We start from the raw sequence: 12678 nt of genomic DNA, 5'->3' as shown, positions 1-12678 counted from the left end.
ATCATTTACAGTTACTATAGCAATCGTTGTTTCAGGTAAGAATTATGAATGAATGTTAAAACTAGTGCATGAAAGTTTCAGGACAGAATTAAACATAGTCTCAAAGTATCTCCTCACAAGATAATTATTAATTATAAACAGAAAAACAGTAACTTTGCAGTGGAGAAACCTTATAGATACCACTTGAAACAAGTAAGCAAATTAATACTACCAGTAGTGGGCCAGCCATATCAACATCGTCACCTAACTCCAGATATGATGCACTAGGACAAATACAACATTCCTTCTCTAACACTCCTGCCAAAAGTGCAGAGCTTGAATTTGATAATGGGAATATTAGACAAACCCAAATAAAGGGACACTGCAAAATAGATCTGTACTCCTGAAAAATGCCAATGTCATGAAATCCTCTGACTGAGGTACTGTTCTCAACCAAAGAGAGATGACAAGTCAATGTAATGTGACAACTGTATGTAAGGCATGATGCTGCACTTTCTGTTGCTGTAAAAAGACCCTGGGAAATTGGCAAAATCTGAATATTTGATAATTGGAGTGTGGTAATACAAAAGAATAGAGAATGACTTTGTTTTTAAAGAGAGAATATAAAGAGGAGAGAGAACAAAGATGGAAATGATAAAAGGGTGAGAGGTAAAGAGTTGTTTTTAAAGAGAGAATATAAAGGGGAGAGAGAAAAAGATGGAAATGATAAAAGGGTGAAAGGTAGAGAGTAGGTAGAGAGGGAGAGAGGGATGAAGTGAAGAAAAGAGACAAGAAAGAAAGGGAGAAAAAAAAAGGAAGAAGAGAAAGGGGGAAAGGAAGGAAAAAAGGAGAGGAGAGAAGGGAGGATGACAGGCAAGGATAAAGTAAATACAGGAAAATGTTAATATTTGGGAAATTTGGGTGAAGGATATTGTGTAGTAAAGGACCTGGCCTTGCCCAGAGAGAGAAAGTGCCTTTGGCTTCAGCTTCGTGGATGCACTCTATGTCATACCTGATAGGAGTGCCTTTGTTTAGGGCAGGAGCTGGCTGCACTAAAAAAGACCTACCATGTAATTTAGGATGGGGACTTCGGTATTCTTAATCCATCTGCAACAATCACACTGGCAATCAACTGATCACGTCTTCATATCGAAGCTACAATAAAAATTCAGGACACTAAAGCTCAAGTGAGTTTCTCTGATTGCCAATACTCTGTGCATATTGATGCCACGATGGTAATGCAACCTGAGGACAACAGAAACTTTGCTTTTAGAACCCTCATAGACTTTGCCCTAAGCATCCTCTTCCTTTGGCTGGTTATAATCTGTACCCTTTCCCTGTAATAAACTATAACTGGGAATATAATAGGTTTCAGTGAGTTCTGCAAGCAAAGTTTTGAACCTGAGTGTATTTGGTGAACCCTCCCCTGCAATCTCCGAACCTGCAGCTGGTGTCAGAAGTGAGAGTGGTCTTGTATGGGCTCTTTCTTCTAACTTTGTAGGCAAACCGTAATTCCTTGAAGTTGAGGTTAGATGTCTTGGGCCGACAGACAGTGCTCTCAACCTCACAGTTTGGCTAAATCTGGGTAGGGATAAAGACATTATTTTTTAACTTTTCCTGTAGTAATTCTTCATAATTAAAATTTCAATTGAAATTAATTTCAATTTGACATAATTGGAATTATGTAAAAATAAAATTTAACAAAGGAGAAAAAAACAAATTTTGCATTTAATACAGAAAAAATAATTTTCTTTCTCTATGATCTCTTGAATTCTATTGCTCTAGTTATCTAAATTCTTAAGCTCTTCAAAAAGATAAAAATGACTTTCCAGAGCTTCTGAATTCCTGTTAACCAGAAGGTTTTTTTCTGTCATTAACAGCACCAATGCATAGAAAGCAGAACTTAGTGTTACTTAGTTAACCAAGAACCTTAATTTCTCAGAGCAGCAAAAAGTGAAACATTTGAAGGGATTTTTAACATCCTGTTTTCCTTTTAAATAACAGTACTATGAAGTATAAAACAGTCCCTTCTTCAGTGAGTTATCTCATAACCTCTGCTCAGCTATCAGTACAAATGCTCCTTCAATCACATCTCCTTCAGAATTTGTTCTTACAAATTCCAATCTATGATTCCTCAAAAACTGTTTCTATAAGAACACATGGGAGAGAGCAGGCAAGGGAACCTGTTGTTGGTTCTCACTGCCCCCTGCTGCTGCAGGGACCCAATAAAGCCCTGCCTGAAAAAAAAATAAGAACACATGGTCAAGATATTACACATTCTTGATTTGACAGAAATTTTATATGCAGTAAAATACAAAATGCATTTTTGGTTGTGTTGCTACATTTAAACATGAATGTTGTCCAACTAAGTGAAGCATAATTCAGAAATACAAAATTTTCCTGGGAACCTGTTTTAAAACAGTTAAAAACTAAAAAATTACAAATAATTAAAACTATGACAAAAGTTAATATTTACTTATATAACTTATTATCTGTATACCCATAATAGAAGTTACCATCTTAGTTTTGCTAAGAGCAATTTTCAGCAAAAATGATCTATTTTAGATAGCTACAATTTCCTCATATTTTTCCATTATTATTTTAAAAGTAAAGAAACAGAGCTAAACTAGTGAAATATACTTCATTAGCACAAATGAGAAAATCTGGGACAGCCAATATCTCAATATTCTTTTATAGAGGGAATAGTCTTGACATATTTAAAATTAATTTAAGTATGCACTTTATTTGTGGAAGCTTAAACATAACTTGAACATACTTAAAAAAAAAAGACAAAACCAAACTCATTTCTATAACCCATTCAAAGAGACTTATTCAAATACATATTTAAATAATGGGCTGGTTAAAAAAAAAAGAAAGGTTAAAAAAAGAAAAACAAATTTTCGATAGAGAAGTTCACAAAAAAACAGTACTAATCAATCCTCAAAGGTAATTTTTTTCCCCTGAAACACAGCAATTTTGGATTGCTGTTCTTTTCGCCTCCGGCTTGCTTCCCATGAAGGATGAAGAGGCAGCTGTGATTTCTGTTTTGTATTTTCAGGTCCTCTTCGTGCACTCTTATTAAACTGATTATTGATCTGAGGTTCAATTTGCTGAAAATCTGGAGGAGAAAGCAAAATTAATGAAAACTAAGTCTATACATAAGTAGCATAGAAAACAAATACATTTTATCTTCTCAAATCAGTGTTTAAGGAAGAAATTTAGTTTTACTTAAATGGAATACCTCACAGTGTAAAATCTAAGTCCTACAGGGAAGTTTGAAGTTGAAATACACATATGAGCAGTCAGTTTTGGGACACATGCTTTCTAATTGTTGTAAATAGATGTCTGTTGCATGCCTCCTAGTATATGCTGTGCTGTCTTATTTACACTGACATTAAGAAACACAGTCCAGACAACATATAAGGCAAAAAAATTTAAAAAGGAAGGACATTTTGTATTTTTAAAGGAATATGATTCATTATCATATGACACCTGTGTGTGGAGCAATGTAGCCAGAAAATTCACATGTTTTAACTAAAATATTGAATCCAACAGGGTTGATGGGTGAGCTTTTTAAAGGGCTGTTAACTGATTCCACTCCCTTGTTATTGAACAAAAAGTTGTGATTGCAAGGTAAACTGCCGTATCTGCTCAAATTTAAGACTAAGTTCTTTTTTAACCATAAAGTTATCCACCAGATATGAGGGTGGCAACTTGTATTCTAGTCCTTACAACCTCTTTTATTATGAGAAACTTCAATTATATTATTTTGAACAAAGTACAGGGAGACTTGCTAGCCTGAAAAGACTGAATCAATGCATATTTATAGAATCAGAAAGAAAAAGAGAAGCAAAAAATTTAATACAGATTTATTAATCAGTCCTAGGGGTGTATAATTTCTCCACTGCAAGTTAGCTATCATTGTCAGAAGCCTTTTAAAGATCTTAAAAAAGCAAATGTCATAATGTTATACAAGTGTACAGTTGGGATAACATTTCCAAAACATCACTGCACACAGATTCAAAACGTCCCATATCTTGTACAAATCACATGTGCTCTAGAAATCTATAATAAAGAATGCCTCTAGTGATAGAGTGATGAATTTAAATGTTAAATGAAACTGTTTCATGTAAACTGAAATTTGAATAAGGCAATATTTATAAACTGATATATATTTTACATAATTATGTAAAGCATATTTGCATGAGCAAACAAATGGATAAATTAAGTATTATAAATTTATAAACTAAAAACAAAAACATGTTTTACTTGGGTTTCCTAATCAGGAAAATGTGGGAGTGTCTTAAATTTCTAGTTATTCTGTATTTGTGAATATAAGGCCATGTATTTGCCAAACCTAGTATTTTAATACAGCCATTAAAATAACAAAAATTTGGCATGGGCTTTGCAGTTCAGTGGAGGGTAGTAAGGAAATGGATACCTGAGGCTGAAAAGTGAGCATCCTATGTATATGTTAAGGAAAAGATAAAACTGTTGCCAGCGAAAACTTGGGAAGTAGGCTACATGCCTATGGAATTGCAGCACAAGGGTAAGTGGCTGGAAAGAATAAAAAGATTAGTGTACTGATGGCTCTTTGGCAAAGTATTACAAAAAAAAAGAGAAAAGTTCAGGAAAGAACCGGCCAGCTCACAAGCAGAATCAAAAGGGAAGAGAGGGTTCAGATATTTGGGACCTTAAGGTTTAGAAAAGCCTTTGGACTCCTAACAGTAAGAGATAAGACTGAGAAAGATTTTAAGCAGTAAAGGTCCGAAGAGATTTAGCTCTGGAGCAGAGATAAGAGTAAAGGTATGGCCGTCTCAAACCAAACCTGAGAATCTGAATGCAACAGACACTGAATGATTGGGACAGTGACGGAGGGCGGGGGTGGGGAATGACCCACTAACATAAATAAGGCAAGTTTAAAAAATAGCTCTAGGAAAGAATTTTTGGTGTGGTGACTAGCTCATTGATGGACTGACTGGAAATAAAGAGGTCAGAAATCCAGTAAGTTTTGGAGGGAACTTTTATTGTGAAAGAAATCACAAACCTAGGCTGGAAAAAACCTGACTGTTAAGACTTTAAACCATCTTCACGATCATATATTTTTACTAATCACTTGGGGCAACTCCCAAGAAGATCATACTGTCTACTTCAGCTGTGGCCATGGAACAAAGACCCTCCCAAGAACACGGTCAGAGACCACGGAGAACAGTGGATAAGAAAATTCCTCATAGATTCTTCACAATCTTTGCTCAGGTAGTAGACATGTTGCACACCTCCCATGTTTCCCTTCACTGAATGAGAGATTTTATTGTGGTTACCTTGCTCCTGCTCTGCCACTAAATATCTGGTCTGAGTTGTGGGCAGGCAGTTTGTCTTTTTAGTGTACAGGTCACCAAATTTTGAGCAGTCACATCATGAGATCTGATGGAAAGCACTGCATCATTACTCAGGAATTCTAGGCTTTCAACTGGATACAATGACTGGATGGGACTCTGGGTTGGCTTTCTCAGGAAGGAAGCACATAGTGTGCTCTGTGTGTTGAGAAATTACCAGAGAAAATTACCAGTGAAATTACTATCTGATGATCAAAAGGATGGTCAGCAGCAGACAGTTATGTGTTCAAGAAATTCCACTTTCTTTTTCCACCTAGCCGCATAGTTAGACTGCATTTCTTAGCTCCCTTTTGGCTAGGATGGGGTCATGTAACTAAATTCTGGCTAATGAAATGTGAGCAGAACTGATCCTTAACACTTTCAGGCCTGGCCCATGAAAACATCTTACAAAATTCTCCATGTACTCTATTCCCTTTTGTTGGTCAAATGGAGAATACCTGGGAACAGTAGTAGAAAGGAGGCAAAAGATGGAAGGAGCCTGATCCTTGAATGACTATGTGAAACACAGCCCCTGTGCTGATTCATAGTAGACTGTAATGTGAGAAATAAATTTTTATTATTTTAAATCAGTGAGAGTCTGGGATTATGTAGAGAAGTCAGACCACCCAAATATATTAAACTTGATTTGTTACAAATTAATCTGAAAATCTGGTTTCACTCTTAACCCTGGAAGTAACATACTTATTACTGAATGTTTAATGGCATGGCATTGACTAAGATGGAACTTACATAGCAATTTACTTAAAGAATATGTTGATTAGTTCAAGATAAATTAAATAGACCCAATATTTCCTGATAACTTTTATCTAACATATTTCCTATTGGCAGGACATAGAGGGTAAAAAAAAATAATTAAAATTTAAAAATTATTCTGATAATCATAAGATGCTCTATTTCCATTTCTGTGGGTACATAACTGATTCAGGCTACTAAGCAACCAGAATTTTTCATCTTTCCTCTTTGGCAAAGCATTGCTCAACTGCATATGGAAGTCAGGAAGTCATTAATACATGCCTGGGGTTTTGCTTCTTGGAGCCTGTTCTCTGTAATTTCTAAAAGAAGAAAAACACCATTAGGACATTTAAAAGATAAATCCTCTGACTTTAAGAAGATAACATAATAAAAATGTTAATAAAACTCATTAAAAAAAATTATCATACTCCTTTACCCCCCGAGAAATGAATTAAAAAATTATGAAAACCCCACGTTTTAGCTACATCAAAGGGTTGTTAGACCCCAGTATTACTATAGAAAAATGTAGGAATTTTCCTCTCACCACCTGTATAGGGATTTCTGGCCATAAAATATCCTGTCTTGGTTACCTTGTACCTTTGAGAACTATCTAGACAAAGAATTTCAAAAATCTTACAGGGGGAATGAGTCACATATAACAATCACATATAACTAAGATTAACATTTTTTTGGGAGAGGGAAGGGATAGTGGTGCTTAATTTTCAAGTGAGGGAAAAACTGTAGCTTTTTTAGGCACAGTTGGGAGATATATGAAATAATGTAATAATTTTCAAGACTCCAAAGATGGTTTGTGTGTCTTTTCCATACTCTGACTTTTATGGAAAATTTCAACATCACATTTTTCTATTCTACTAAAAATTATGCCTGACCTATAAATTATAGAAAAAGTTTACTGAAGAAAATAGCTAATCATGATTTTTATTCTATAATGTGAAGATATCCCCTATCAGATTAGAATTACAAATGAAATTAAACTTATTGATTTATAACAAAACAGCTGTGAAAAGAAGGGATAAGGATGACAGCATCACCAAATATAAAGCAGTCTGGAGAAACTCAGTGTTAGGGCAAGCAGCCTTATCTACTGAAACAGAAAAACATAAAACAATTGAGTTTTACAATAATGCCCTGGGTCAACAAGAGAAAAAACAAAACAAAACAAAAAAAACCACATTCTTTTCAGAAAGTTCTGTTTAAAAAGTGAGATATGTGAGAAATTTTCAAACGTTTTCACCAAAAGCTAACTCAAAGTTTCAAAACTTTGATAATCAAAGGAATAAACTTAAATTAGCTAGACAATTAAATTAGACAAATTTATCTATATTGTCTCATTTTCTGATGAGGTTGGAAAAATGTAGCATTATCATACGTGTATTTGTATATATTATCCAATATAAAGTTGGAGAGGGCCAAGTCTAAACACAGGATGTATTGTACAAACTAGAATTATGTATGAGAGATAGTATCTCAATGTTAGGATGTGTGGTTATTTCATATCTTTCGAAAAATTAAGAACTAATAATTCTTTCAGGATAAAAAAATACCCTTACCTTCCAGAGCTTTTAGATCCAGATAAAGAATGGAAAAACACTGATTCAAACTTCCTTGCTTCTGTACGTGGCTTGTTTTTATCACTTCTCATATCCTGATGGATTTCAAGTATATCTTCTTCAGGCAACAATTTTTGGGGGGGGTTTTGTTCCTTAACTGAAAAATGACAACTACTTTCCTTCTTCCGTGTCCGTTTGACTTTCCCAATGAAGAAGTCATCACCACTATCACTATCCTCAGACATGGAAGACTGTTTGTAAAACCTTTCTTCTGTGCTATCATCAAAATATTCCTTCTCTTCTTCATGTAATTCTTCTCCATCACTGTTAACACCAAGTGAGCTACTGGACTCTTTCTCTTTTTTGGTTTGACTAAATGTTTTCATTTTGGGGTCAGTAGGTGTTTTCTGGGGTTCAGAGGGTACTGGAGAATCTTTTTCAGAAGGCTTTGATAGAGAATTTGGAATGTCCACTGTTTTGGGTCCATGCTCCATCTTGGCTATTTTTTCTTTTGAATTATTTATTGGTTTCTTTGCCAATATTTTGGCTTCTTTCTCTTCTTGCTCACTGATAATAGTTCCTTCATGCTGTAACTTACTGGCATCATCATTTGAACACAAAGTGTCCTTGGAATGATTTTCTTCTGAAGCATTCTTTGATGACTTAACTTCAACAACATTTTGTCTTGCATCTTTAAAGGCTTTGACAGCAGCTGCAAGAGAAACAGGATATGACTTGTTTCAGCATTGAAACAAATAATACAAAACGTTACTGTTTTAGTACAGTATTTCTTAAATTATTTGGAAATACTTAAGAGAATGACTGGAATTTACATTACATACATATAATGGGTATGAATTTACAAAGAAATCTATTAACTTTTACAAAACCAAACATATACAAAATGCTCAGAGGTATCCATTTTAAATCTCTAAAATTAAAAGAAAACTTATTCCTTCATGTATGGATGTTAAGAAGAACAGTAAAAACTTCACTAAATACAAATAAACAGACTAAAATGACAACTTTAAGTTCTGTAATAATAATGTATTAATACAATTGTAAATACCGTAAATTGTGCTTTCAGACATTAAAAATAAGTATCTTCTAATCTGTGACACAAACATTTAATTCTTTTAATACATTTTTTTTTGTGGTACGTGGGCCTCTCACTGTTGTGGCCTCTCCCGTTGCGGAGCACAGGCTCCAGACGCGCAGGTTCAACGGCCATGGCCCACGGGCCCGGCCTCTCCGCGGCATGTGGGATCTTCCCGGACTGGGGCACGAACCTGTGTCCCCTGCATCAGCAGGCGGGCTCTCAACCACTGCGCCACCAGGGAAGCCCCTTTCAAAACATTTTAAAATGTACATACATAAATAGAAATTATGTGACTAAGTGGCAACATCATAAGTAATAATATGAATTATACCAATATTTAGAAAATCAATTGTATTCAATATTATAATGAATATATATTTTAGAAATTTAGGAAATAGGAATTTAGAAAAAATACAAAAGTTTTTCAGACATCAGATAACTTCCATATTTTCAGGTAGCTTCCCACATTTGGAAATATTTGAAAGAGACATTTATAATATAAAAGATCCTCAAAAGGAGAAAAGCACCCTGAAAGTAAACAAATGAATGGCTGTTTATTCAAATCATGTACCATAAACGGTTTAAAAGTCATTTAATTCATACCTTTTAGCACGTCTATTTTTTTCTTCAGAAGAGGGTGCACTGCTAGTCTGGCAACTGCTCTTTCAGTTGCAGTAGAATCAGGCTGTAAATTGAAATAACAAGCACATGCGAATAAAAACTATGTAACACTACTAAGAAGTGAATAAAATGCAATCCACTGTAATTTTTAAAAGTTAAGAGTTAGGGAACAGGAATCTGTTAATACTCTAATTAGACAACTCACCTGTAATCCATGCTAAAGATAACACAGTGACAAAAATACTACTGTTCTTAACAGTTAAAATTATCATGTAATCAATGAATAAATATTCTTTGGGTACTTAATATCCTCCCAGAATTGTGGTAGGCATCGTGTGTGATATTAAAAAAAAAAAGTAATATAGCTCCTGTATTCAAAGAGTTTAAAAGATCTAGTTAAGAAGACTAAAATAATATGAAAGAATCAAGTAACATATTAGTACTAAGCTGGGTGATATAATCCATGACTACTATAATGCTTGAAGTTCCATTTACTAGAGACCTAAAAATTATCAAATGCTATATATTTTTATTTTGAATAACTAGTACATTACTGTATTCTCACAACCTTCCACCAGTGCCTGGCTTATAGCCAACACTTTATAGATGTTTGATGATGACTGAATGGGACTATATACATATATATATATATACATATATATATACACATACATACATTAGTATTTATACATTTAGAAAATTCATAATTCAGACTAACTGCTTTAAATATCACCTGTAGGCTGAAAACTTCCAAATTTCTACCTCAAGCTCTAACTTGAGTTCCAGACTCACATATCCAACCACCTACTTGACATGTTAAAAGAGAATGCTGTGACTTTCTTCTTAAACCTACTTCTGCTATAGTCTTTCCCATCTTATTGTAGGTAATTTTAATTTTTCTGGTTGCTCAGGCCTAAAACTCAAAAGATTCTTCCATTACATTTCTCCTTTCTTCACAGCTCACAATAAATCCTTCAGCAAATCCTGTGGTTTCATCTGCAAAATCTATCCAGAACCAGTCACTTACACCATTTCTACTTACTACCTTTGACCAAATCACCAATACCTCTCACCTGGACCAATGTAATAAGCTCACACCTGGTCATTCTCCATTGCCTCCTGTTCTCTCACAGTCAATTTCCATATAGCAGTCACAGCAAGCTTTTAAACAAAACCAGATCATGCTATTTCCCTATCTGTTCTTTTTAAAGCTTTACTGCCTTCTGATGCTTAGGCTCTTCCTTTGCAAGCTCTTCTCTACTTGGAATACTCTACTCCCAAATACACACGGGCTGATCATCTCATCGTATTCAGGTCTCTGCTCAAATGCTATCTGAACTAAAACACTTTCTATCACTATTTACTTCACATCACTCAACACAGCACGCCAGTGCAGATATTTTCTTATCTGTGAGGCAAGGACTTATGTCTTCCACATTCCTGTAGACCTAGTGCCTAGGACAATAACTGATAATAGTTGGCATTCAATAAATATTCCATGAAGCAAGTAAAAATTTCACTAGTGTGTGAAAGTAGAGCTATCAGCTTCAAACATCTTTACTTTAAATTTACCCTTCATTGTTAACAGCCCAATAAGGCCTTTTCCTTCCCAGTAATAAACACTTATGAGTACCTAAGTAAAAGCAAGATGATAACAGTTTGAAATCTATTGTTTGGAGAACTTATCTAGGTAGAGTCCCTCAGAGAACAACTCCATTAAATTAGACCTGGTGCAAATCCTGTGCCAGGATGACTTGCTGCCTAATTACCTTCTGTCCTGGGTCACATGGTATCCTCCCCGAATTTTATAGCCAACTAGAAACTGAGAATGTGATCCTACTTGGAAACAAGGTCATTGCAGATATAATTAATTAATTAATTATTTGCTAGCTGTATTTAATTCATATCTGTTCTTGATGGTCTGTTACTGATTTGCAAATCTGAGTAGCTCATGATTTGGGGAGTAGAAAAAATATTCTAATGGGGAAAAAACAGTGCAAATGGAAAAACTGTTAATGACATACACATTAGTAATATGCTTTATAAATACTCAGGGTTTAAATTTTCATTCTTTAAGACGAATAAAAGATATTATACATGTACATGCATACCTTGTTTTATTGTGCTTTGTTTTATTGCACTTCACAGATATTATGTTTTTTTTACAAAATGAACGTTTGTAGCAACCCTGTGTCTATCAAGTCTATTGGCACCATTCTTCCAACAGCATTTGCTCACTTTGTGTCTCTGTATCACATTTTGGTTAATTCCTGAAATTTCAACTTTTTCATTATTATTATATTTGTTATGGGAATCTGTGACCACTCATCTTTGATGTTACTACTGTAATTGTTTGGGATGCCAAAAACCACGCTCAGGTAGGAAAACAAACAACTGATGTTCTGACTGCTCCACTGAACACTGAGATGTTCCCCTGTCTCTCTCTCTCTTTGGGCCCCCCTATTCCCTGAGACGAAACAATATTGAAATTAGGCCAATTAATAACCCTACAATGGCCTGTAAGTATTCAAGTGAATGGAAGGGTCACATGCCTCTAACTTTAAATCAAAAGCTAGAAAGGACTAAGCTTAGTGGGGAAGGTATGCTGAAAGCCAAGACAGGCTGAATGCTAGGCCTTTTGCCCCAGACAGTTAGCCAAGATGTAAATGCAAAGGAAAAGTTCTTGAAGGAAACTAAAAGGGCTACTCCAGTGAACACACAAATGATTAGAAAGCAAAACAGCCTCACTGCTGATAACACAGAAAGCTTTAGTGGTCTAGATAGAAGATTAAACCAAGCCACAACATTTCCTTAAACCAAAACCTAATCCAGAGCAAGACCCTAACTCTCTTCAGCTCTTTGAAGGCTGAGAGAGGTGAGGAAGCTGCAGAAGGAAAGCTAGCAGAGTTTGGTTCATGAGGTTTAAGGACAGAAGCTGTCTCCACAACATCAAAGTGCAACGTAAAGAAGCAAGTGCTGATGTAGAAGCTGTAGCATATTATCCAGAAGATCTGGCTAAGATAAACAATGCAGGTGGCTACACTAAACAACAGATTTTCAACGTAGAAACAGCCTTTTTGGGAAGAAGATGCCTTTTATAGCTAGAAAGGAGAAGTTAATGCCTGGCTTCAAAGGACAGGCTGACAACTCTTGTTAGAAGCCAACGCAGCTGGTGACTGAAGCTAAAACCAGTGTTCATTTACCACTCCGAAAATCCTAGGGCCCTTGAGAATTATGCTAAATCTACTCTTCCCAGGCTCTCTAAATGGAACAGTAAAGT

At 35.1% G+C, this 12678-nt stretch overlaps 1 protein-coding gene across 1 annotated transcript in view; it reads right to left on the bottom strand.

Annotated features, from left to right (window-relative positions):
• Positions 1-2804: 2804 nt before the first annotated feature.
• SRFBP1 (serum response factor binding protein 1) overlaps positions 2805-12678 on the bottom strand; it is a 53059-nt gene continuing 43185 nt past the window's right edge. The window contains exons 5-8 of the mRNA XM_065874687.1: positions 9381-9462; positions 7679-8390; positions 6390-6427; positions 2805-3097 (exon numbers count right to left, since the gene is read on the bottom strand). Coding sequence (XP_065730759.1) covers positions 2913-3097; positions 6390-6427; positions 7679-8390; positions 9381-9462 — 1017 coding nt within the window. The 3' untranslated portion in view covers positions 2805-2912. The remainder of the gene's footprint in view (positions 3098-6389; positions 6428-7678; positions 8391-9380; positions 9463-12678) is intronic.

Source organism: Phocoena phocoena, chromosome 3 (assembly GCF_963924675.1).
Source record: "Phocoena phocoena chromosome 3, mPhoPho1.1, whole genome shotgun sequence".
Classification (NCBI taxonomy): Eukaryota; Metazoa; Chordata; class Mammalia; order Artiodactyla; family Phocoenidae; genus Phocoena; species Phocoena phocoena.
This window is presented reverse-complemented; position numbering and strand designations above follow the sequence as displayed.